The sequence below is a fragment of the Lathamus discolor genome, chromosome Z (genome assembly GCF_037157495.1).
Source record: "Lathamus discolor isolate bLatDis1 chromosome Z, bLatDis1.hap1, whole genome shotgun sequence".
In the NCBI taxonomy this organism is placed as follows: Eukaryota; Metazoa; Chordata; class Aves; order Psittaciformes; family Psittacidae; genus Lathamus; species Lathamus discolor.
In genome coordinates this window covers 75277980-75305255 of record NC_088909.1, presented here as the reverse complement: position 1 = coordinate 75305255, position 27276 = coordinate 75277980, and the positions used below count along the sequence as shown (strand labels likewise).

Below are 27276 nucleotides of genomic sequence, written 5' to 3'. Positions count from 1 at the left end.
ACTTAAATGCAAGGAAGTGCTATATACTTTTTGATCACTGTAGTTCAGAAGGACTCACTGTCAGTAATTTCTCATTAGTCCCTCACAATAAAGGTCTTTTTAGTCCCTCATAATTCGTTTTCTAGTGCTATTTCTCAAGACATTTATTACTGCTGCAAGAGAAGTCCTACAGACATAAATTCACCCAGCACCCTTTCTTGAGGTTGTTTTTTTTTAAGTCTACCGGAAGCTGAGATTCGTATCCGCTCCACACTTGCAAAGCAATTACGGTTTTCCCGACAACTTCTCAGACAAACTGATCATGGTCTCCCTGCTAATTTTTCAAAGAAAGATAAAAAAGTATACCACATTTGGCTAGAGCAAGCAAACTGTTAATACGCATGTAACACAGGCAGATGTTTGTTGCATTTTTCCTAATGTCAGTTTTAAACCACCCCTCATCAAAACAGCAGAGTCTCATTCTTTTCTATATTCCATATGACAAACCATCCATCATTTCAGCTTTTCTTTTCCGAAGGTACTAAAGTCAAAACCACGAGAAAAAACAAAAAAGGCCTTTACAAAAGTACAAGATGATAGAATTTTTTTAACTTTTAAATTGCTGTTGAAGCCAGAGGTGAAGCGAAACAGTAGTTATGATATTCATCAACCAAGCGATCCATTTTAGTTAGCACCACAATGAACACATTTCCTAAGTTGTAAGTCTTGGTGGGAGTATGCATACTATGCCATAAGAGTGCAAAGCTCTCAAAAATTCAGACACATTCAGAAAAGACTGGTGAAACCAACAGAAATGCAAAAAACAGTTTAATGGGGAGAAGGGAAAAGGAAAGCATTTGTTTGCTTTCACAACAGAAAACCCCAAAAAATTGATAGGAATACCTTCAGCAAGAGGGTCGAGTGTGTGTATCATGAGCTGGAAGATGCTGTTCCTCATTAGACTGTTGTGGAGAGATGCAGAGCTTCCTCCCCGCTGGAGCCGTGGCTTGGTCTATGTGTAGGCGGAAAAATAAGGTAAAGAATTTAGGGCTTTTTGCTGTTGTTTGTGTGGAAACAGGTCTAAAACACCATTAATTAATCTCACATCTCACTACATAGTGAAGCATTTTCAACCATCACCTGTAGCAGATTATATTAAACGATACACTGTATTAAACATTGAAATCTCTATTTCTCTCGAGGGGATGGATCATGATATTAGTAATTAGTCTCCCATGATTTAGGAAAAGAACAGGAGAAAAAGAATCCTTCTTTGTGGAAACCCTTAAAATGTTAAGAAAATAAAAACCCTTATACTTGCATCAGGAAGTATTCATAATTTGCTTCTTTATAGAACCTTGTGGTTGGTTGAATCCCTAAAATAAGGTTTAATTTTTATTCCTTCAATACATCGAAAATATGCATAGTTTTGAAACTATGGAAAAAAAGGGCAGAGAGTACTTAATGGCAAAATCCTAAAGCTCAGAGTGAAATATACTCCTTGCTTTGGTCCAATCTGTTAAGTACTGGTTGCAGAAACAAGACTGTAAGTGTGGTAAGGCAGCACAGACACCTACAGCAATGGAGCTAACACACAAGCATCTTTTATGTGCTTTTAAAGAAATTTGAAAGATATTATGAGGTTCTTTAGCCCATGCCATTGTCTAGTACAATAATCAATACATTTAATATATCCCATAGAGTAAGACGGCTTTGTGGATGGCTGGCTGCTTGTCTTGATAAAAAAGGATAATCACAGCTAACAGACTGCTGACTTATAAGAACCTAAAATCTAATTATAAGGAAAAAACAATCCTGAAAAAAAAAAAGGTTTTTGAAATAATACATGGTACATGCATTAATCTTTGGTTTCATATAAATACTAACTGAAAAAATATAGAAACTGCACAAAAAATTAATTCACCATTATATCTTTGGAAATATTTTTTTTTTTTAAATTCTATAGCACCATAGAAAGGGAAAGAAATCACAGCAATTTAGAAAAATGCTGATGTGTGCCAAACTGAAGTAAGGCTTGTCTTACCACCATCCTGAGAAACAAATGCTCAGACACACACTAATTGCTGCCTACCGTTAGTGTTTGGTCATCCTTGTCGCCAGCATTAGGTGACTGCATGAATGGGAAAAAGAACAAAAAGAAGTGTCAGATGGAGCATGCATAAAATGGAAAGGCAGTAGAACACCATGGATGTCTGATCCTATGAATGCTGCTGTGATAGGTTTTAGAACCACTCAAAACAAAGCATTCTAGTGATCAAGTAAATCAAAGTAAATTCATACTGCAATGTTGCAGGAGTCTTTTATTCTTATCAGTTTGTTGGACAGGAACTGTGTCATTTCAGGTTCTGGCACACAGTGGCTGGGCTGCAGATCACAAAGTTCACTTCATACAAATGACACAAGGAGGAAAAATGCCTGTATGCCAACCAGTTTGAAAGAGAGAGCACTTAAAGATTAAAAGCAGTAAGAAACTCAGGATTGATCAGCTGTCCAATAAAAAGCCAAAAAAAGAAGTAACATTACCGTGCTATTTTGCAGGAAGAGACTAGGCAAGGAAATTAAAAAAAAAAAGGTGTTTTTTTAACCACTACCTGCAAATGGCCATTTAGCCCAAACTGGCAGCTCTAGTTAAGGTCAGACAACATGGCCCATGCTTCTCTGCCATGGAGGCAAATGAGACTCTGGATGGATTTTAAACGCAATTAATGCTTTCAAGTAAGTGATGTATCCTGGAGATGATCTGAGATTCCTAAGTCCGATCCCTAGGATAACAGCACCAGACAAATCACTAGGAAAGACTTCTGGGGGAGAACAGAACTTGCACTGAAAACAAGCACACACAAAATTTTGTAAGTGATTTTTAGTCCTGACTTTTGCTTGTTTCTTTGATAGAATTAACACTTGTGTTACACAGGAACATAGAACTTTCATCATGGAATATTTTTCCATGACATCTTGAAAGTTGCGTGATGAAGGCATGTTATTTTTCTAGTCAACTTGCTTATCCTGAGGAAGGAAAGTTAATACCAGAATACACAAAATATTAAACTCCAGTCATGAAGTACTAATTAAAATAGGACACAGTGTAAACTCCAGCTGTCTCCCATTTAGTTTTCTTTGATCATAACCCCTTCCCCACAAGCTGGCATAAAAATAATTTCCTCCATCTCAAGACTCTTGTCTGGTGCATTATATTGAAAACAAATCACAACTGTTCTATGGAAAAAAATACCCAATGCAGTGAAGCCCAGTTTTTTGACATGCAACACCACTAACTTTCAGGACCTGCCTTTTGATTTAGTGAATTAACCTTGAAGGTTCAATGGAAGGCAAGCAGTTATGAGCAAACACCAGTAACAGAGAAGATCCTTCCTGTTTTGTAATAATTAAAGGAATAACCAGAACTCTTTGTGAAAAATGTAGCCACCCCCAGCTACGAATACTAGCTTGAAGAAGAAATAATGAGGCAAAGGACCTTTGTTCTGATAAAGGCACTACCTGTCATCTCTGAATATAGTCTGCCCTCATGTGAGAAATGGTTAGAAAACAGAAGTTTTACACTTGTATTGAAGACAGCCATGATAGAAAGCACGTTCAGCAGAGTAGAAAGAAAATGAAGGAAAAAGAAAATACAAAATCTGTGTTCTAAAATGTCATTAAAATTGTGAGTTCTCTTTAGAAGAATTTCGCATAATGTGTATATACAGATATATAGTAGACATAAACATGCTCTTTTAGCTACAAATACACAAAACCACTTGCAAATCTGTGATTTATTTGTGCATACTATGAGGGTCCCTCATGGGAAGGAAAATTCATCTTGCAGAAAATTTGCAAGAAGGCAAAAACATCCAGGAAAAGTTCCTCTTCTCTTAAAAGAAGCAATTTAGGACAGCCAAGTCCTAAGGTGGGTATTTATATAGAATTGAAGCTTGTGAGATGTGAATGAGTGTTCAGAACTGGAACCCTAATAAAATTTTAAAAAATTGTTATTTGGGACTTTGCCTACTGAAAATAGCAAATTTTAAAATTTATTTTAATATTGAAAGATGTAAGAATATATAATTGATAGATTTCAGTAATTTGTTGTCTGCAATTGAAAAAGGGCTGAAGAATGTCACTTTTCGTATGCCCCAAAATAGCTGAAAGCATTCAGTATGCCTCAAGAATTCTCTAGGCTTAATATGAAAGCATTTCTAAAAGAAAAGTTCATGTCGAAGAAAGCACTGTCATTTACTTGAAAGGGAACGGGATGAAGCAGCATGAGTGTATAAAACCAACTAGATGATAATTGGTACCATATCATTTAATTTGTAGAAGATAATTATGTTATAAAGAGAAAGAATAATGAAGAACATTTTGAATGTAAGTTAAGGAAATAAAAGAAAAATTAAAACAACATACGAAATAATTTAATTCTTTGTCAGTACAGACTGGGATATAACACCATGAAAAAGATTTTTTAAATTGTTTTTACCACACATGATTAGTAATGCAATTGTTCCTGAGCATAACTTGACAATAAAGTTCCGTCCTAGAGGAAATGTTCAATACTGGAATATAAATACAATTTTATGGCAGAAACACCTCCACAGTTTTAAAAACAGGAATGAAAACAATGGTTTGACATTTTGGTGATACTAAATACTTACAGTGCCTGGATTATCTGCTGGATTACAACAATAACACCTCAAAATAGTGTTTTAAACTATGGCAGTGGGAAATTCAGTTGCAGTGTTGCTGTTTACATTATGTATTTAATGGCTTTTTGTCTCCATTAAGATGGCGAAACTAATTTTTTTTTCCTATTGTTTATTTTGGGCTTTGCATTTACACGTTCATTGGTATGTAATTTGGGTATCACAGACTGCAAGGCAAAGTATTCCAAAGCATCATTTTTCCCTTGTAGAAAAATGTAGTATTCAGACATTTTATACAACCTTCTTATTTAAGTCAATACTTCCAAACTGGTCCAAGGTTAAAATGCTTGTGTTTCTTTGCACTTGGAGTGAAAGCTGTATTTTTTAACATACTCCACAGTGATTTCTTTAAAGATAAGACACATTTTCTGAAAAGATAAGTCTGCTCCCAAATCACAGCAACTATTGTATATTAGTTCCCTCAGGATCAGAAAGAGACAGAAATTCCATGTCATCTGTGCATTACATATATTTGTGAGAGAATTACTAGTAAAAAAATTATCTTTTGCAATTGCATGTTATAATTTATTTTAAATCATTAATTTATTATAGTGCTGCAAAATGAAAACAATGCATTCTTGTATATTCTCTTATTCAAAGGTATCTGGGGCACAATGCCTTATTATGCTTTTATCAGAATTATAAAAAGATTCATCAAGAGTTCACTAATTTTTGTAGAGACTTCATCAAAATATTTGTTGCTTCTCCTGCTTGCCATGGCAGCATGTAAGAGTTTGTCCATCCTCCTTCCTGTACTGGTGATCAAGTAGTCAAGATTGCTCCACCTCAGCTTAAAGTTTTAAAACATTTAATTTCAGGAAGAATAAAAGAAAAAGAGAAGAAATGGTCTATAGTATCCTTTTCACATATCTCTTTTCCTCAGGGACATACGTTCATCAGAGATTAAGCCTGCCATCTTCCTTATATTGTTTAGAAAAGCATGCTCTTGATAAACAAGGCTGCTGAAGTAATACATGCAAGAGATGATGCCCCACTAAATATATGCTTAATCAGCTCATGCTTTCCTTTAAAGAAAAGGGCACCATGACAGTCAGATAAGGAGCAGAATCTGTTACATGTTCAATAGCCTGAAACAATTAGCAAATTGGACTGCCCACCCCTTCTAATACGAGAAAAGCAGGCTGTCAAACACCGGGTAGAAGGGTAAACGGATTTCAACACCCTTTCTACAGTGTGAGTTCACATCTCTTTCCTACTTGCTAAATCTTTTGCAACTATAATAATAAATATAATAACTAAAAAGCTACCTTTTTTCTTTCTTTTTTTTTTTTTTTTTTTTAATCAGCTTTGACGGGAACAGTGAAAGTTCATGATGTTTGGTGGCTGGCAGGGTGCTGCCACCATATTGCTGCAGTATGGTGTTTCTAATTGTTGTAGAGTATGAGCCCAGATAGGATCTTGTTAAATTGTCTCAAGATGTTTTATAGAGAAGAACTGCTACTCCCTTATGCCTGTTTTCAAATGTGGACTGTATAATTTTATACCTCTTAGTGAGTCACTGCCTGTCAGTCCTGAAGTAAATTACAGGTGATAGTCATGGTGCACAGGGCTATCTAATCTCTTACCTCTCTAAGGAGGTAAAAGCTTTAGTAGGCACACTATAGAAAATTAAAACTAAAATTCCCTTTCACTTTGCCTACCTTCTTCCTTCCTTTCACCTTTTTCCTAAAAATAAAGTAAAACAGGAAGTTCTACCTAAAGAAGCAGACTCTGTATTATTGAAGAAAATAAATATGGTTCACAAGAACCATATCCAAAATTAAGCAGAGGTTGTAAGCTCACATTACTTATCAAAATGAACAATTTATTAAGTTAGATCTTGAATTGTCAAAGACATTGAGCTGGACCACCACACTGGGACACCTGGCTGTATTTAAGAGCTGCTTGTTTACAGGCACCTAGTGTGAAAGCTGTAGCCCCGGGCAAAGCAGAATGGCTTTGTTCATTCAGATCAGTTGCCTCTTTTATTCCAGTCTGTTCACGCAATTACCCAATGTGCATACACATACTCAATCCTCCTAAATGTTCAGAAGAGATGAACCTTAACTTGAATGCAAGCAGTGACAGATGGGTGGTTTAAGGTATCAGTCACTAAATCACATGCTAATGTTAGGTCAACCGATTAATTCCAGAGTTTTATGCATTTTATATGAATTAGAACTTTTCCAGTCAGCCTGTAGGACCAATCATATAATATTTAGTTATTCAACACGTGTAAGAAAGTTAGGGTGTGCCCCATGTCTCTTACCTTCTCTGAACTTGCTTAAAGTCAGGTATCTTTGGCTCAGGATGGCAATGTAATAGCTCAAGCTTAAAGACTTGATGAGTTTTTAATCACCTTAGTGTCAGAAGTAATTATGTAGTTTTAAGTTGTCCCCTTATCTTCATTTCAAAATTTGTCAATGAAGTCACCTTTTGTTGTTTTTTAAATATATAAATTAGCAGCACAATTCTGTGTGACCACCTAACTCTCAAGGGGACAAAAGAATAATTAAAAAAAACCCAAACAAAACAAAAACAACACACACACCCCCAAAGAAACCCCACAAACAAATCAAAACTAAAGCTAGGTACTTTCAGCAGTCATTAAATACTCATGCACACAAAACATTTGTTCACAAGTGACAGTTTAAGTACTTCAGTATGGATTTATGTGGCTAGCTTTGAAATACCTGGATTTAAAATGTTTCATATGCTGCTACTTTATCAATAATATTACATGGGAAAGCATTAATAGGTGTTCCAAGATTAACTTCTCCAAATTTAAAAAATTCTTGAATTAAAATCACCCATGAAGCAAAGTGCAAATTCTGGGCAGGAGACAGAGAAGGTTTTCAGGTGAATTCCAAGTACACCACTGAGACTCCTGACAGGAAATGCCTGCTCTTCATTTCTTACAACTCAATCAAACATGAACAGCTTATAAGAAGCCAGCAAAAAAGCATGTCCTAGAACTTCTGTTTACCTAAGTACACAAAGGCTCTGCTATAGATTATGGAGATTTTTGAGTTTGCTTTAAAAGTAATCACAGTAATTCTCAGGAAAGGGCTCGACAAATCTTAGTGTTTGCCGATGCTATGCTGATTTGCAACTAGCAAATAAATCTCATTGCAGTAAGTAGGATGCACATTGCAGAGGATTTTTCACAAGGGCGAAAAGGCTGCAGTTTCACTGCGTTTCTTCCTCCAACACCCTGATGATCTGAAAGACAAGGTCAGCTTCAGCTGAAGAAGAACCCAGCCAGCACAGCCTGTAAGGAGGAAATGCTGAATCACAGCATCCTCAGCTGCCCCGTTCACGTCCCCTTTTCACTAAGATCTCCCTACTTTTCTGTCTTACTGCACAGCTGTCCTTCCCCTTTAGGTGACTTTTTGTCAGAGGGTCTCTTCCACCACTGCCTCCCTGGTCTTTCTGATCATCTCAAACATGCAAATGCCATCTAAAGGTTTATCTAATACCTGGCAAGGGTGTAACAAATGGTACGGAGAAAAAATAAGAAGAAATAGAAGAAAGAAGAAATACAAATTTTACAGAACAACCTGCAGATAGGACACCAGCACTGTATTGAAGTAAGCCTTATAATGCTGTGGACAGAAAAGCAAGTCTGAATTTCCAAATTTCAAGCATATCTACCAGCATACAGGAAAACAAATTGTTTTCTTCACATCAGGTGAATTAAAAAAGGACCAGCTTTTGTCTTACTCTGATTTCTCACACCTCTAAGCTATTCTTCTACAGTGTTCTGCTTTGCATTGAGATGAAAGAGAAGATCTGTGGCTCTGAAATCAAAAGCATCCCTGTATTCTGGGATTCTGGAAACCACCAGGCATGTGTTTTGGAGTATCTGCAGCATGCACATGCCAGGTTACTTTTAACTTCTGTTGAGCCAGGAAATGAAACTAAGGCAGAAAGTCTTGTATGTCACTGTTTCTAAATGCAGAGTTACAGCATTTAGAACTTAAATCAGGCCTCCACTATTTTATCTATCAATGTTTGGACACCTCATTTGCAGAACTGTGTCCTATGTAGCACAGCAAAGGATAGAAAGAAAAATCTTTGTGCTCACCTTCCTTCATCAGTCTGCTATTTGACAGTGCCTCTCATACTACTGATTTGTCTCTGCAGCTACAAACCAGATGACTGCAGGTGACCCACTGCCACACATAATGCAGAAGCAGTGACTCTGTTGCTCTCCTCAGAAAAGCCTGGTCCTCCCCAAACAGCTTCCTAATATTTAAGGCAAACATACAGCTACAGGGAGAATTCCCACTGTGATGGAATAAGGCATTAGGGAAAACAGATCCTCAGGAATTAGGAAGGTCAGAATCATGGAAGGGTGTACTACAAGACCATGGCTGCAAGAAATCATGAGAGAGTTCATGGTGAAGTATGGAGGATGGCAGCTTCAGCAGCTAGCAGTCCTAGCTTAGGCTAGGATCCACCTCTCCCACTTACAGTCTAGCCTAGGAAAAAAGCATTTCTTTGTCTTCAAGCTGTGAGGTGAGCTTCACTGTATATCACAAGACTTCTCAGAGACTTTTGCTGAGATATGTTATTTTGCACACCAGCCAAAATCACAATCTGCAAATTCCTTCAATTAGAAAGAGAAACTCCCAGTAACCCCATCCACCTTTCATATAATCCCATTCCACTATTAAAAAAAAAAAAAAAGTCTTTTTTTTTCTGTAAGCAGTGAAGGAGTCAGGAGCTATGACTCCTTCACAGATAGAAGGACCATGCTATAAATAGACTATGATATTACCCCACTGTAAGCCTCCTTTTAGCCAACAATTTCTCCTTATATGTTCAGTCAGCCTCTATCTTTTTCTTTCATCATGCCTTGGACTTTCCTGATGCTTTTTTTTTTTCTCCCTACTCTTTGACAGGCACATCACACAATGCCAATAGAAACCTAGTTCACCATGAACTCTCTGTTCAGGGGAACTGGCAAAGCTCTTTCTCTAGGAAGGATGCTCCTACAGTTTCAGCTGTCTGCTTTCATTAAGAAATGCAATCCTAATTATCTGCATTTAGCAAGAAGAGGGCTGTTATCCCTCACTGGTTTCAATATTGCACAGCTCCACTAGGGTCTCTTCAGTGAAAAAGGTACAAGAAATGGAAGGATCAGAGGAAGTCTTTAACAAAAACTATGCCCCTGCATTAAGCGAAGTCACCATGACAGAGGGGATATGGAAACAAGAATTGGACCTGCACAGCAAAGCCAGGAACTCATAATGAAAAACACTGGGTGTGAATTCCACTAAAACAAAGAAGATTACTTTCTGAGCCTCAGTATAAATACTTGCTGATTATTTGACAGCCAAACTCCAGTTCCTCTGGCTACGCCCTAGGCTGGCATGTTTTTGGCTTTAATGACTTCCCAGTGTAAATTCCTGTTTTCAGGTAACGCACTTAGTGCCAGATCTACAAAAATCTGGTTGTTCTTAGAGGGAACAATCTAGTTCCCTGGGATAAACCTTTAATACAACTAAATTAGTCATATGAAGAAAACTGTCAGGTAAAGTAAGCCAGAAACCATTACACTTTGCAGTCTTAAGCAGTCTGGAAGTAATCCATGAACTTGATTTAAGTTCTATAGAGAATTCCCATCGCTGTGAATCTACATATTTCTGTTTGGACATGACTTTGCAATCATTCTGTAAGCACATAAAAACTTCAGCAAATAATGCACACAGAATTCCCTTCACAATATTCACTTGAACTTCAGGAAACTACAGTCCCTACCAAACTAAATTGGCAGTGAACTCCCTTTGTCCATCTTGTGTTTGTTTCACTGGCAATTTCTAATATGCTTCATTAAGTAGTATTCCTGCAGTCCTACTGCGGGTATCTATGGCAATATCTGAAGGGTGCTTTTCATATTAATATCTTTTTTTTTTCCTTTTAATTCAAACCAGTGCTTATTGAAAGGGAAAGAATCATTAGGGCTGTTACTGTCCAATTCTTGTTAACCATGTTCAGTTTCCAAACTGAAATCCCTTACACAGAATTGCAGAACTCTCTTCCCAAACAATTCACATTTTTCAGTATTCTTAATCTGAATTATTGAAAACTTTTCATTCTGTTTCAGAGAGATTAGCAATTACATGACAAAATTTAAGAAGGTCAAGTAAAATCAAGGTCTTAATAAAGAAATAACTAGTACAGGGGGTACTGGCATGGAAAACCTCCATCAGATCAAACAAACAAAAAAAAGGGTGGCTCAAAGTCCAATTTCACACCACTGTGAACTAATTCCATGGGATTAGCATAAAATTACATTAATTGAAAGCAGGTTCTGGTCAAGCATGGAGGAAGAAATGTGTTATTTATTCCACAGCACACTGAAGCAACACTGCAGCATTCAGATCCGAAAGACTGGGGCCTCCAGATGTAGACTGATTATCCTGACAAGCAAGATCAGATTGGACTGGAGATCTAGAGTTTAGCTGATCCAAAAATACCAATTGCCAGAGTGTTTTTGGAGAAACATTTAGGTAATTTCATGTCCTACCTTTGTCAGCCATCTCTCATAGCAATAAGCATTTAAAAAAATTGCTATGCATTTTTTGGTGGCTATGTCAAATTATGGTGAGATTTGCCACTATTTCTCCCATCTAAAGGTCTGCGTGGCCACTCATTATCAGCACCCAAGGCAGCTTTACACAACACCAGATCAGTCTCGCTCCACACCCCTCACTGCTTTCACTCCTGGCCTCCACCATGTTCAGAGTCACAGGCAAGTAAGGACAACATTATAAACTACTCACTGAGCTCATTAAAGGACAGCAAAGCAGGAACTATAACAGGATGCAAACCCTTTCATGTCTCATTTCTAGCCGAAAGCTCGTTCAGGTTGGGAATAAACAAGGCTGGTCCTGTCTGCTAGATTAATAGTGCCATCTGTGAAACAAGGACTGCATAATCGACCTGGGTGATAGCAGATTTTGGTGTACTAACAGAATCTGTTGCAGCCTTGCCAATGCCTAGCAATCTTCCATGCACAGACGGAGAAAAGCAGAGTACAGATTTGCATGGGGACAGACTGGTTGTTTCACCAAAGACCTTGCACAGAGTCATAGCTTTTTTGCAGCCTTTAGGAAGTCTGTCCTCCAGACTCTTTACCAATCCTGTAATATACGGATACGTATATTCATTCCTCTGATGGAAGTAAGTTAGTTAACACAACAGTAAGAGCCTTAATTACAATTGCATTAATACAGAAAAGGCTCATCCTTTGATTTAGACCACAGAGAATGACAAGCTGTCTTGGATGAAAACAAGAGATATACAACTGAAAAAGACATTTTGCTGCGAAATCATAGAAAATACTCGTTGTTTTGTTTTTGTTTTTTTTTTTTGATCATGAAGAAAGTGTTTTACTCACAGAAGGAGGGGTGCTTTTCTCTTGCCTATTCTCTTATTAAATAATGACATACACTGATGGAAAGAAAATTGTCTTACAAAGCCTTTCTTTTTTTGCACAAGAAGCAGCTACAGATCCAGGAGCAGACTGACTTCTAACCATTTACTTTTGAGGGGAGACATTGCATGTATGTTATTTAGCTCTTAGAAACACAGGACAGATATTTTCCAGAGATACATAGATCTAAAATCTTTCCAACCATGACTTGACATGGAATATTAATCCTGCATCTAGGATTAATATTCCAAAAGACTACATCTTTTTGTACGAAAATAGTGACTATGAAACATTGTGGAGCAAATTAACTGTGCCTTCCCAGACCATAAAAGAATACCCAACAAAGGGACTTTCTTATGTCTCTGATGGAAGTACTGTTAAGAAACAAATAATAGAAAGACACTACATCTTGCATAGCTAAAGACAATCGAATAAGTCAGAACAACAGAGGACTATAAATAGCAATATTTTAACAAAAAAAACCCAACCCAACTGCATCACAAGTTCTGCAAAAAGGAGTCAGATTACATGCAGAGTTGTTACAGTTTGATATGGCAATTTGGATTTGACTTCCATAAAATTTGTTTAGAAAGACAAATTTCTTCACTGTCATCACTGCATTATGGATTTCCTACAACAATACTCTGCTTGCTATTGAATTAAAACAGAGTGCTTTAAAGCTTTTGCAGCAAATCTTTCATTATCCATTTTCAAGTAATTCTTCCTACTGGGAACTGAAGCACTATTTTGTTTACTCATTTCAGAGGTTTTGTCTCTCATAATGTGAACTCCTATATGGAAAGGAGAATTAGAATCATCCCTGCAGTTTATTTTCTGTCATTTAGGACTTACAGCTTATTGTGATGTGTGTGTGCCTGACTTCTTTATTAAAAAATACATTATTTTTTTCTTAATTAATTTGCTCCCTTCTGTCATTAGTTGAAGAGAAATCTTCAACCATTCTATGATTCTACGAAAGTTTTATTCCTGCATTGAAAGGCTGCAGTAGTGTAATCATATGCAAAAGCTAGTCTAGCGCACAGTGAGAAGCAGCCCTTCTTCTTATGCATTATTTCTTGTATTTTTGTATTTATCTTCCCCAAGGTATCAGCAAAAGTTTTCAGCAGTGACTGCATCAAGATAAAGGGTTCCTTAAAAAAGTCATGGGTAGAAGGTACCAGATTCTTGATAGCTGCTGGTTTTTACATTCTTCTTAGTAAAATTTCAGCTTTAAGCAGTAGGTGACTCACTCTTGCAAATTAGCAAAAAAAAAAAAAAAAAAAAAAAAAATTTCTGTGCTTTCTAAAAGTCCTTTGAAGGTAATCACAATTTTAGGATGTCAAAAAGAAACAATCCCATTCCACATATAAGGTTTCAGAATCTCCTGCAGAAAATATTTGATTCAGAATTCTTAGTCTGATTGCAGTTTGATCTTCAGACTGATACTCTCAGAAGGACCATTTGATTGTGTTGGGGTTTTTTCCTCAAAATTTTCTGATTTACTCTTGCTTTCTCTTCCATACCCCTTCCCTGTCTTTTTCTTTCTGTTTTCTTTTGATAAGGTCTGTATCACTAATACAATCACTGTCTTGTCTTGCATTTGTCTCTAAAACTGCCAGTTTTTCTGCAAGATCTCTCAGTGACCTCATAACTTAAAGTTACATGTTACCTTTGCTATCATCAGAAATGTCTGATAGAACTTCTAATACCTGAGTGGGAAATACTAGGCAGTTCAAATGTCACTTCTTTGCAAGAGATTGACAGGACTATTTAACCCACCCTCTCCCCACTGATAGCAGTGAACTCAACTGCTGCAGATGAAACGGGCTCAGTTTTGAGTAAGTGTCACAGAGAGATGCAATTATGGCTCCTGTCTGTTCACTCCAAATGTACATACTTAACACTACTTGAGCCAGAAAATGTGACAGCTCTAGCTGGTGAGTATTTCTCCCCTGAACTACACTATTGAAGGCAAGAAACATCTGGAGGAAAAGCTTATAGAAATATCTAAATAACAGACAGTTGTAAAGTCTTAAAAAAAACCCCAAAAAACCCCCAAAAACAGAACAAAAGAAAAGCCTGCAGCCCATAAACTGGAGAACCCTGTACACAGAAGAATCATCAGCTTGCGCACAGTTTTAGCAAGTAACTCTTCATTGCATCTTTTCTAACTCCACAGATGTTCTCAGGGCTTTAGCCAGAAATGCAGGCATGTGGCAAAACTCCCATCAGCATCGATTCTGGAACATGAATGGCAGTGTAACAACAGACATAATGTCAGCTTAATTGTCAAGGAGACTTGATCTAATATGAAAAGATTAACATCACAAGGCAAAACAAAAACTAAAGCTAGAAAACCTTGTAATACTCAAATGGATGGGCACCCAGCAGTTTAGGGGATAGAGGCAGTGTAACTTAATCCCCAGAAAAGCTATGGCAAACTAGGGGAGATTTATCTTTGAGCAGATCCATGCCTGCTTGTGAGGAGCTTGTTTTCTGAATTCAAATGCAGCAGAACAGACTTTGTAACCTGATGCTCCTATAGGAAAACTAACTTCTGAGCAGTGCCTGCTTTAGGTAAGAACTCCTATTTATTGTCAATGTCACTGAAACCCACTGTTTTCAAACAAATATGTTTTTGTGTAACATCTGACACATACAGTTTGTTTGCTTTTTGTTTAGCTACAGCATGAATGCAAATGGGACAAAAATCCTTGGGAAGGGATCAGGTGGAATGGAACATGATAGTTTTATAGCGTAATTGGCTCCCCTTGGGAATTGTTTGCACTTTCCTGTCTTGTCCAGTATTCCTGCAAGCACAGGATGGTGACTGTGCAAACTCTTATAGATCAATGGCATTAAATCAGGCAAATCATTGAGGGGCTCATGCAAGTAAGAGTTTTGGGGACTGAGCTCATAATTTCTAAGAGCAAATACATCAGGATTTTATGAGCTCAAAAAGACTTGTGAGAGTAATAATCCGTAAAGCCTATTAAGCTATTAAGGTAACCAAATAAAGCATCTGCATTTTGATCTGTCTCCAATCTAAATACTCAGCATGAAGCTTTCTTAGTGATATAAAGATGTCCGAAGAACTCATTCTCCATAAGACAATTCTTTATGGTTCACCTTCTGTTAGGAAACAGTATAAATCCCTGAAACTTCTCTCAATTTCACATCTTAAGTCGATGTTATGCTTTCAAGATTTGAAAATGTCTTCTCTGTTAAAAGGATGTTTCATTCCTTAATACAAAGGATAATATACACTGGTTCCTCTAGCTTATTTATATTTTCACATGATTGCACTGTTTCACCTGCTGCAAAATCCATCACCCACACTACTCCTGTGGACACCTCTGCTTCACTTACTACTTTTCATTACTGCTCCATACTATTGGCTGGATGTTCTCCACTATCATTCATTTCTTTTTCATTCTTTTCACTTTTATTTAAATTCTGCTTAAAGACAAATTTCTGTGCTGATCATAACACACAAATCCATGGCCAAAACAAAACTAAATGGACTTTTTAGCTTTGGAGGTTGCCATTTTGCATCCTGTTTTGGTTTTGACTTTATGGGTTTTGGTACATCAAGTAGGGCCAAACACATAGCTATAGCTAGCTTACTATGTAATTCTTAGAATTTTTTGAGTGTTATGTGCTAACATCACAAGCAATAGTCCTAGGTTTTCTGCTAAAGTAATTAGGTGCACATCTGCTAGCCTCAGCAGCAGTCTATTTAATTTGTGGTGTAAATAAACCTCTAGAATGAAAATAGTTTACAGATTTTGTTATATAATTGTGACTTGTATTCTCAGATGTGAGATTTCATACACGTATCTTGAAGTAATCAAATGACAGGAAAATGGCAAAGGATGCAACAGGATTCACCAACTCATCCAGTATTAACTGTAGAAATATGTGTGGTATCGCTCATGTCCTAAACTTTTCTATTTCAGAGTCACAGAAATGCCATTCTTTCATCTTTCCAGTAAATGTGGTTAAGTTGAAGCCATTCAGTATAATAATGTACTGTTTCTCACTTAATTGCAAAGTCCCTATTTTGCAAAACTATTTATTTACATTTTCTCTAATTTTCACTTTCCTTTTCCAGCCCTGTGTCGTGGTTTAAACCCAACCACAAACCTCGTTCACTCACTCCCCCCCCTTCCTGCCCTCCCCCTGCTCCTGGAGGGACGGAGAGGAGAATCGAAAAGAATGCAACTCCCAAGGGCTGAGATAAGAACAGTTTAGTAACTAAGGTATAACACAAACCACTACTGCTACCACCAGTAATAATGGTGCTAAAGGAAATAACAAGAGGAAAGAATACAACACTTCAATACCAGCCGACCAATAACTTGCCCCACTCCCCCCAGCCAAGCACCGACCGATACCTTCTCCAACCCTGCAGTCTCCACCCTTCCGGGTCCCCCAAGTTACATCCTGGGCATGACGTGCTGTGCTATGGAATACCTCTTTGGCTAGTTTGGGTCAGGTGTCCTGTCTCTGCTTCCTCCCGGCCTCCCCTCCTCCCTGGCAGAGCATGAGGCTCAGAAAATCCTTGGCCAGACCAAACATTCGAGCAGCAACTGAAAACATCGGCGTTATCACCACTGTTCCAAGGCCAAAAGATCAAAACACAGCACTGTACTAGCTCCTAAGAAGGAGAAATATGACTGCTGCTGCTCAACCCAGGACACCCTGGAAAAGTTTTACTTCAAAGACAATTATAGTCTAAAAATAAAGACAAGAAATGCTTTACAGATCAGCCAATCAAAAAATACTGATTATGATAGGAAATAAAATATGTCTGTTTCCAAGGGAAAATGTAACAACTGTATTAGACACAGGTACTGCAGCAATAAAGAAAACCTGCAGAGAACACACACACCTTCTGCCTGAATGTAACAACAGGCCAGAGGTGATATTTTTAAGTAATGCTGATTTTATTTTCCCCCTTTACTTTTTCCATGTCAGGTGATATTTAAGTACCACACCCTTTATCAAATAAAGATACAAGTAAGAAAGTCTTTGATGACAAAAACTGGTGGTTAAGAAAGGTTATTTGGAGGATGAAGTGAGAGGACAGAGAAATATTCCCTTTGTCGTGTTTATCATTCTTACTGTCACCAAATAGTGCTCACTATCTGAATGACTGAGCACTATTACTGAGCACCATTCAGAATGAGTGGGTGTGGTAAGCTTGGATTTCTATAGAATATATTACAAGCAGTTGCAATATATTCTTATATAAGCACTTAAGGGTACAATTAGATGATTTTTACACTTTTCTCCACTACATTCAGCTACAGGTACTCAAGGTTTAGTCTCAGTGACATTAAAATGAGTAAAAACATTTTTATGGTGTAAGCTAAAATAAAGTACCCTTATCCAAACACTAAGCTTTTGCTTTGTTCAGTCAGGTGGCTTGCGAGAGGGAAGACGGTAACACTGAAATTTCACTAACTTCATTTATTCCAAGCCTTTTGTAAATGACATTAAAGATTGTGTATTTATTTTAGAAAGCATTTTTCAGAAAGTGGACTGAAAATCAGCAGGTCTGCTCCTGCATTGATAAAGCCAAACTTCTACTCATTTTCTTGCCTGTAGTTCTTTCTATAAAAAAAAAAAAAAAATCACTACCACTGAGATATCTCTTGCTGAACAGCAGCTGCAATTCACTGTAAAATCACACAATAATTGAGACAGGGAGAGGCAAAGAAACCACTTGAGAAAATTGGTAATAGGGGCTATTTGGTATAGATTAAATATTGAGCAGCATAGTATTTTCCTTCATTTTTATTTATGTTGCCACACACTGTTGCAGTACATTGCCACATGGCTGCTGTGTTCCACCTGCATTTTGCACATCTGTCGAGTGGTTCATGAAGTACTTTTACATCCATTTTACAGTGTTCCTCGTCCAGACATTTTTCTGGATAACATGTAACAGCAACTGCTCCTTCCAATGTTTTATTATTAAAAGACTTTTTACCTAAATCCCAAGAGACTAAGCCAAATCTCAACTGAGGCTCAGCACTTCCATGCTGTCATTAGAGAGGTTTCATTCCTTGCTATGTACTGCTTCCCATCGCATCCTTAGTACAGCTACACCTGCACAGAAGCCCCATTATCCTGAGGGACTCATTGTTGTCTCTTGTCCTACATCTTAATGCAATGAACACTTATACAAATCAGCAGATTAGACTAACATATCAGAAATTTTGCTTAGGCACTTGTACTGCTTTGACTATAAACCACCAAAGTGAGAGCAAGGGCAGCTCCCTGTAGGTTACGCTGGGATATGGGGCAAACACTGACCTGCTGCTTCTCCCACACAGATGATAAGCAGATAGCAGGGTTAGTGGGAAAGACTGCAAGCTGTCCCTACAGTCCCTTGAAGGATCCACAGAAACACTGATGCAATTTCACTTCCATCTGTATCTGGAATTTGCCATGTCTGACAAGTTGGATAAATATGTTCTAAGTAATTGTGCATAAATATCTTTGCTTCAAACAGAATAAAATAAGTAGCAGACGTAAGTCGCATTTAAATATAAGATCATTAGGCTATCCAAATCACTCTTACCAGAGGTGATTTACAGTCAGCTTAGATCGGCTGTGCTGTCCCCTATGCAAATGGGAAGGATAAGCAGGATCAGACAAATTCGTGACATCTTATTCCTCCCTGTGAGCTGCTAGGACACAGCTGGGACATAACTTTCCCTGGCAGAAGTGAGGGAATAAGACTTTCCTTGCATTTGTTCTATAAGAACAACCACTTCATTCATCCCTGGATGCTTCTTGCTTGCACTAATGTAACTGTCTGGGTACTCCAGCACTTTTCTCTTAAAAGCCTCAGAGCTCTTTCACATATTTTTAAAGAGGAAAAGCTATTCCCATGCTAAGTCTGAGAACATCTTATTTCCTGCAAGCCTTAGGGATCTAGATTTCCACTCTGCCAGAACACAGAATCATAGAATCATAGAACGGTTAGGATTGGAAAGGACCTCAAGATCATCTAGTTCCAACCTCCCTGCCATGGGCAGGGACATCTCACACTAGACCATGTCATCCAAGGCTCTGTCCAACCTGGCCCTGAACACTGCCAGCGATGGAGCATTCACAGCTTCCTTGGGCAACCCATTCCAGTGCCTCACCACTTTCACAGTAAAGAACTTTCTCCTTATATCCAATCTAAACTTCCCCTGTAAGTTTAAACCTGTTACCTCTTATTCTAATCACTACAGTACCTAATGAAGAGTCCCTCCGCAGCATCCTTATAGGCCCCCTTCAGATACTGGAAGGCTGCTATGAGGTCCCCATGTAGCCTTCTCTTCTCCAGGCTGAACAGCCCCAACTTCCTCAGCCTGTCTTCATACGGGAGGTGCTCCAGTCCCCTGATCATCCTCGTGGCCCTCCTCTGGACTTGTTCCAGCAGTTCCATGTCCTTTTTATGTCGAGGACACCACAACTGCACACAATACTCCAGGTGAGGTCTCATGAGAGCAGAGTAGAGGGGCAGGATCACCTCCTTCAACCTGCTGGTCACTCTCCTTTTGATGCAGCCCAGGATACAGTCGGCTTTCTGGGCTATGAGTGCACACTGAAGTCAGTTTATGTTAGTTTCTCATCAACCAAAGTCCCCAGGTCCTTCTCCCCAGGGCTGCTCTCAGTCCATTATCCGTCCAACCTGTGGCTGTGTCTGGGATTGTCCTAACCTAGCTGTAGAACCTCACATTTGGCTCTGTTGTACTTCATAAGGTTGGCATCAGCCCACCTCACGAGCGTGTCAAGGTCCCTCTGGATGGCATCCCTTCCCTCCAGCATATCAACGGACCCACACAGCTTGGTGTCATCGGCAAACTTGCTGAGGGTGCACTCAATCCCACTGTCCATGCCACCAACAAAGATGTTGAACAGGATTGGTCCGAACACCAGTCCCAGAGAGGATAAAATATGGGAGCCTAATCCTAGCTCCATAATAAGAAAGGTCTCTTGCCCTCAATACATACACATTTTTATTTAAACAACGTCAATTCCCAAGTTTGCTTTGATGTCAGAAAACTGAGCACCGGAGGAACTCTGCCTCACTGAAGCAGCTCCAGAGAGCTACAGCAGCTTTAAGAAAGCTGGAGAGTGACTATTTACAAAGACATGTAGTGACAAGGGGGATTTGCTTTAAACTGAAAGAGGGTACACTTGGATTAGATATTAGGAAGAAATTATTTACTGAGGGTGGTAAGACACTGGAACAGGTTGCTCAGAGAAACTGTGTATGCTCCATTCCTGGAAGTATTCAAGGCCAGACTGGACTGGGCTTTGAGCAACCTGGTCTAGTGGAAGGGTGTACCTGCCCATGGCACAGAGGGTAGAATTAGATGATCTTTAAAGTCTCTTCCAACCCAAACTATTCTATGATGCTATTATTTGATGTTTCCAGACTTGCCATGTCATAATCACAGAATTTGCCTCAGTATACAGTATCTTACTAACATTTTCTTAAAGAGTGCTTACTTATCTGCCAATACATATATTTTGGTCAGAGCTGTTTCCAAGTGAAGGCTGAATCCCAGGTTTTATCACCTAGGGGACTGCCCAGACAAAGCCCTAAAGAGGCTGCATGGAATACAGCAAGTAGCACTTCATACCCGTTCTTATAGGATACAAATAGCTCTAGTGGGTCTGACACAATCTTTGACACTTTTAGCATTTCCTCCATTTCGGACAGGTACATGGTCTCACTTATGCAACTTTAAGGAAGAACTAAAAAGAAATGTGAGCCCCAACAAAGAATATGTCAACTTCTTGAGCTAGACATAGGTCCAGTTTTCCTGTTTTCAGAGAGAAAATGGAACTGCATTCTTTATACTCCTGCTGAATTTGTGGTTTAAATGCTGGTACAGATCCACATGGCACCAACTGGTGCTGCTGAATGCCCTCAACCTCAGTGACCAAAGGCAGGGACAGAATTTCTTATACAACGTTGTGGGAAAGAAATGGTCCTACCAGTTGCTGCAAGCTATCATATTTCAGTTTGGAAGTAGCTAAGCAGACACCTATGTATAATTTGTATATGGGTTTATCTAATTCTTTAAAATGATCCAGTGATGAGCATCACTATTGCAATGTTTATATTTCTATAAGGCAGGAGCTGATCTAAACTCTTCTTTATTTGCCAATAAATGGCAGGTTTAAAAATGTTTTCAAGGCACCGGTTCTAGTCCTGCAGGGATAATGGTGACCTAAAGTAGGAAGATCTCAGCTTTATTGAGAGCTTTATTGTTTATCAAGACAGGTAAGACCTGAATGACCTTGGTAGTCCTAGGAGAGGTGGAGGAGGAAAAAAGTACAGAGATGCTTACAAGTGCTTCTTGTAATACATCAAAGCAAAAGACTGTAAAACATTAGGATTGAGGCAATACTGATAATGCAAGTTGAAGCTAAGCACAAATCCACTTTTTGCTTGTAAGTGGCACATTCCTTTTCCCTGTGCAGGCTCTGCAGCCATGCAGAATGCTTGCATTTCTCCAGATGCTGAATGCTGAGGAGCCTATTATGAAACTGAAAATCTGACTAAGTGTATCTTGGTTCCCACTAAAATATGTTTAAAAAACTCTGTGAAGCAGGTTGTCAGTGAATACTGCAGCTTTTTGACAAGCCACAGGAAACATGAAAAGAGCAAGAGCAACCTGCCAAGACATAAATTATCTTTTCTGTGATGATCTCCCTTCTAGAGAGGGCTGCACTATCACTGTATGTTTAGGAAAAACTACAGAATTTTAAATTCCTACAAATAAGCACTACGTACTCATACCAAACAGTCGAAAGATTAAGAAGTATTCTTGGTTCCCACTTTGATTGTATTGCTGTTTGTTTCCCCATGCGCAAAATTAAGGTAATAATACAGACTTTTTGTGAAGTGCTTTGCCAGTCACACATGGAAAATTCAGTGAATAAGCTAAGTATTTTGTTCAATCATCCTGTACCTTTACTATTCCCTTGCCAATTAGTACTTCTATTTCAATCTGCTTCAAGTTAAACCACATGCATCTTGTGCAATGTTTTTGGCTGGTGATGAAAAATATTTGAAAAGCTACGGCTGATGGTCAGAATGCTTTTTATTTTTGAAATGCACACATAAATTCAAATAAGAGATTCAAAGTATGTCTTAGTCTAACTATAAATGTGACATAAATATTTATTTTTATGAAATTTACAAAACATCCTCTCAACACTGTACTGAAACTGCCTAGCAATGGAAGTATGTACCAACATGTTATCCTGTTAAAAGCAGGGACAGAATCAATGTAAGCAGAATCATCAGCAGAGTGGTGAAATAAATGTGTAAAACCTCCCTTTGATATTTTCTAGGGTTCTGCTGCTATGGCAAATTTTCCAATTAATTTTCTAGGAGGCAGGAATCTTCTGAACGGAGCAAAAGTTGCTGATGAGTTGCATCAGATCCACTTGAAAACTCTTCTCTGGTGTTCTTTATTCTACTGATTAGATGGGTGCTTGCGTCAGCAAGGCTCTGTCAGTCACACAGGCCAGGCAGTTTATGCTGTTCACATGAAAGACTTTAGCTCCTATGCTTTGTTATTCACAGCTTTGCCAGAACTGTTATTTGGATAACGGTAAAACCTATCAAGAAATGAGCAAACCCTTCCAGTCAAAATGGAGGCATGAACTTGTTTTCTCTGGAATCATCAGTAAAATATCTACAACAGGGCAACCTGTTGTAGATATGCAATAGGGACACCCTGCTAGAATTTATACTGCTCTTTTTTTGAGAGTCTTTTTCTTTTTTTGAGAATCCTGCAGAAGAGCAGGATCCTGTCCTTAGGGTAAGCACTTACTGGTGCCACTTCTGAAGTCTTGGTATGAAACAAGAATAAATTCCAAATTAAATCTTGCTGACAAACTACAAGAAATTGTGACATTCAACAGCCTAAGAGGGCCAGCATAGCATTTCTGAAGTTTTGTAAATCTCAGATTTAGCAGAAGGCACATATCAATTCCTTTAGAAGTCTCGGTCTTTGTTGCTTATGCAGTTAATGATAATTAGGGAAATGAAGCCACAGTAAATATCCTAGTTTAACTCAGCTACCAGTTTCCACTGACATCATCAGAGTTCTAAAAATGCACTGCTTTAAAGTACCTCTAGTCATTACAACAATAGCATTATCAACACACAAGCAGTTTTTGTATGGACCTGTCTTTTCACAGAGGTTGCTGGCATTATGAGACATGAGGAAGGGATGTTGACATTAACTTACATTTTCTTAGTTATTGACAACAAGGCCAGACTGTTAAAATAACAGGTTCTATCAGTCTCAATTCAAGATCTGTTCTGTTCTTGCTTTAGTTAAACTTCTCTCCTAGATCTGATGTTGCTGTACCAGCATTTTTTAAGTTTACTGTTCAATGACTAAAATGCCTGTCCATTATAACAAATGTTTCTTGCTCTGCAGAAAATGGCTAAACTTACAGGTGCACCTTCCATTTGTTTGAGTGCTTCTTGGCTTTATTTACTGATTTTAAGCCAATGAGGTTCAAAATACGATGCATGGAAAAATGAAGGCTTAATATACACACTCCATTAATTTTAATTTTTCTATCAAACCTACAGAGAAAGATTTGAACAAAAAGGTAATCTGTCATTTTTTATATAGCTTTCCCATCCACTGTTTTTCTTCTTCATTCCAGTCCCACTTGGTGGAACTTTTATTTATGCAATGCCTTCCACTGCATCAACTGCAATGGAATAGAGGGTTGTTTGTCTTTGATTTTGTTTTGTTTGAGTACACAGTTTCTGCATTCTCTAGAAATAATGTGAGTCAGGTGTACAGCTTTTGTCACATATCTTTTATCATCTTGTAATTTGCTGGACTTCATGAAGAATACTGACGCTTAAACACTGCTTTTAGCAGTATCAGCTATTTAACTGAAGAGTTCTTTGTACTAACGGGGCACTGGAAATGAGTCCACATCCTTCTGTGCTTGTGTCATAAAGTGCCTCTTACTGTGCAGAAACCGCATCCAGGCTGACAGCACTGACTGCAGTCTGTTCTAGTTTGATGAAAACAATATAGATGTTCCCCATTAGACGTGGAACACTCAAAGAATGCTACTGAAAGTTGGCTTAAAAGAGACATACTCAGGCATCAGTATTCAAGTATTTTTTACTTGAATTGTTTTGTGACTTAATGAAAAAGTGAGAGAATGTGTTAACAAATGAGTTTCGCTTTTTCTTACTATTTTTTTTCCATCTGTAAAGCTTTCAAAGCATTTAATAAGACCTAATTTACAACTTGCAAAAAAGCACATTGGTTAAGAAATACACAGCAGCAGCAACAGCACATGACAAGACAGTGGCAAAAAAACTACCATTCTGTGCACACTATCTGCCCTCAGACACTTCCTGAGGCAGAAAGCTGCAAATCAAGGTATATTGTCCCTATCTCACTCCCTAAGTATTTCTACTCCCTTCAGCACTAATGAAGCCAAACATGGTGGTTCATCAACTCAGTAAACTCAGCATTCTTGTTTTATTAAAACATTTTTCAAATTTAACAAAATTATAATAGATTTTTTATCATTATTTCTAATGATTTTCTGCTCCATGGATAAACTTCAGTCTTCATTGCTTTCACTAACTTGCTGTTAAAGCAAGGATATCCATCTGCTTTCAGAACTCACCCACCATAACTGAACAGTGAAAATCACTGGAATTACATTGCTAAGAAGCAGTTTGCATATTTTGGATAAGTCTCTACAATTATGTTCATATACAGAAAGGTGTTTTATAAAGGCATTCCATTACCTCCATCATGTGTAACTGGTCAAAATCTAGAGAATCACAGCTCATTAAGAAGTAATATAACTGTTCCATAGTGACGTCTGTCGGCAAGGAGCTTATCAGTAAAAAATTATGGAAAAAGAGAAAGGGCATATTCTGTCACAGAATGATGATGAGCCATGTACATATTTTCACTGTGGAAAAGCTAAATGCTAGGATGTGTCAGGAAAAGTATTTCCAGTAGAGATTGCTAGCCCATCAAAAAGGCGCTGAAAAAGGCTCAACTGCAAGATGGTAAACAGCTCTAGACATAAGTCAAGAGGAAATAAGGGTTCTGACTAGGGCAGGTGCTGGGAAGGACACACAGTTGAACAGGAGAAAAGAGGAGATTTCGGGACTTGATTTCTCTATATAGGAAAAGTGTCAGATTAAGAATACAGAGGCATTTAAAAAAATTATCAGTGAAACAAGGACAGAACAAAAAGAAACTGGCCAAGGAAATGACTGGTCTAGAAATGAGAGGGGTTTCTATATGTGGAAATGGTGAAAACCTGAACACCAACACTATCTGCTTTTTCCTTGGGGTTTTTACAAGCGTATACAAAGGATAGCATAAGAGAATTGCCTCTGACTGCAAGCAACAGGAAAAAGAAGCCCACCTCAAAACTATGTTATCAAGTTTTGCAGTAAGTATTTGCAGTATATGCTGATGAAAATCTAGAAGCAGATTCTGATTTAACTAGGGTTTATCAAAAGATCATATCCATTTGCTAACTATGTGCAAGTAATCAAATTCTCCTTCATTATAAAATGGAAACTGTTGATATTCAAAGTAGCAATTTCAACGCATACAGATACACACCCCACCATCAAAAACAGTCCGTATTCGAATGCAGCAAAATTTGGTTTTTATTTATTTAGGCATTTTATTTTAATAAGCAAAACCTCCTGGTTTTTTTTTTCAAAAAATGCCTTCTAGCTAACCGTTGCTGACTGAACCACAGGTGATTCATCACTTCAGTAGCTGTTGATAGACTTCTGCAGAGTCATGGCTGGATAGCATCTCATTGTCTCTCTTTCCCACTTAAAGTATAGATGTGGGGAAGAGAAGATTGCTGAAATGGGATAAATGGTTTCCCAGAAAGGAGCTTTGGGCAGAAAGGATACTTTACAAAGCTTTCTAGTTATCTAAAAAGATAAATCTCAAGTACAGAAAATGAGCGAATTTTTGCTCCTCAGTGATTTTGCATGTTACTTTGAGAAATCTGCTTATTTTCAGGATGGAAGAGCAAGAAGATTCATGCAATTTCTTTCTCTGTGCAGGCTAAATGAAAATTTTGAAACAGACATCTCTGCCCTGAAACAGGTTTTGACTATATTCAGAACTATTACAAACGAAGTAGAACTGCAAGGGAAGTAACAATCAGAGTTAATGCAAGTTTATATGCTGTTTCATGGCTATGTAAAATTTTCGTCCATTCTAATAGTGCCTAGATGGAATATTTTGTGCTTAAGCCATGGAAAATGGCAATTAACTTCAAGGACTCAGCAGGTGTCTGTATTTAGATCCCTGCTTTTGAAATCCTCACATCCTAGCAATTGTGAAAGGTATTCTTTACAGTACTATAACAGCACTCAGCTGCTACATGCAACAGCATTCATTCCTCTAGAAATCATGTGGATGACTAAGTCTAGTATGCAAATGTAATAGTATATTTAATTTATCAGAACCTATGTTCATTGAGATACTTAGCCATATTAATAAAACATTACAAAATTACACAAAAAATTAAAAGTGAAATATGGTTTACTTAAAATTATACTTTGACAACACAGTACTCAGTTACTGAGTTCTCATAATAAACCCACTTAGCAAATAATCCCACGTGGCAGAACTAAAAATTATATGACAGGCAGTCCAAATAACTATTACCCTAATGTTTCCATTTGAAGCCAGACTATTTAATTTGTATTTTATAAAGGAATTTGGTTTCTGTAATACTTAGTAAGAATGCAGCTATTAATTTAGATACAAAATGACCATGGACCTCCCATATGAAGACAGCCTGAAAAAGTTGGGGCTGTTCAGCCTGGAGAAGAGAAAGCTGATTGGAGACCTCATAGCAGCCTCCCAGTATCTGAAAGGGGCCTATAGGGATGCTGGGGAGGGACTCTTCATCAGGGACTGTAGTGACAGGACAAGGGGTAACAGGTTAAAACTTAAACAGGGGAAGTTTAGATTGGATATAAGAAGGAAATTCTTTCCTGTTAGGGTGGTGAGGCACTGGAAAGGGTTTCCTGGGGAGGTTGTGAATACTCCATCCCTG

General features: G+C 38.0%; 1 protein-coding gene across 5 annotated transcripts in view; it reads right to left on the bottom strand.

Annotated features, from left to right (window-relative positions):
• Positions 1 to 27276, bottom strand: part of SLC24A2 (solute carrier family 24 member 2) — a 112544-nt gene that overhangs the window by 49995 nt on the left and 35273 nt on the right. For 4 of the 5 annotated variants that reach the window (XM_065661623.1, XM_065661622.1, XM_065661626.1 and 1 more), the window contains 2 exons: positions 2072 to 2110; positions 883 to 991 (listed from right to left, as the gene is read on the bottom strand). In XM_065661623.1, coding sequence (XP_065517695.1) covers positions 883 to 991; positions 2072 to 2110 — 148 coding nt within the window. The remainder of the gene's footprint in view (positions 1 to 882; positions 992 to 2071; positions 2111 to 27276) is intronic. The other variant, XM_065661625.1, reaches the window with a different exon arrangement.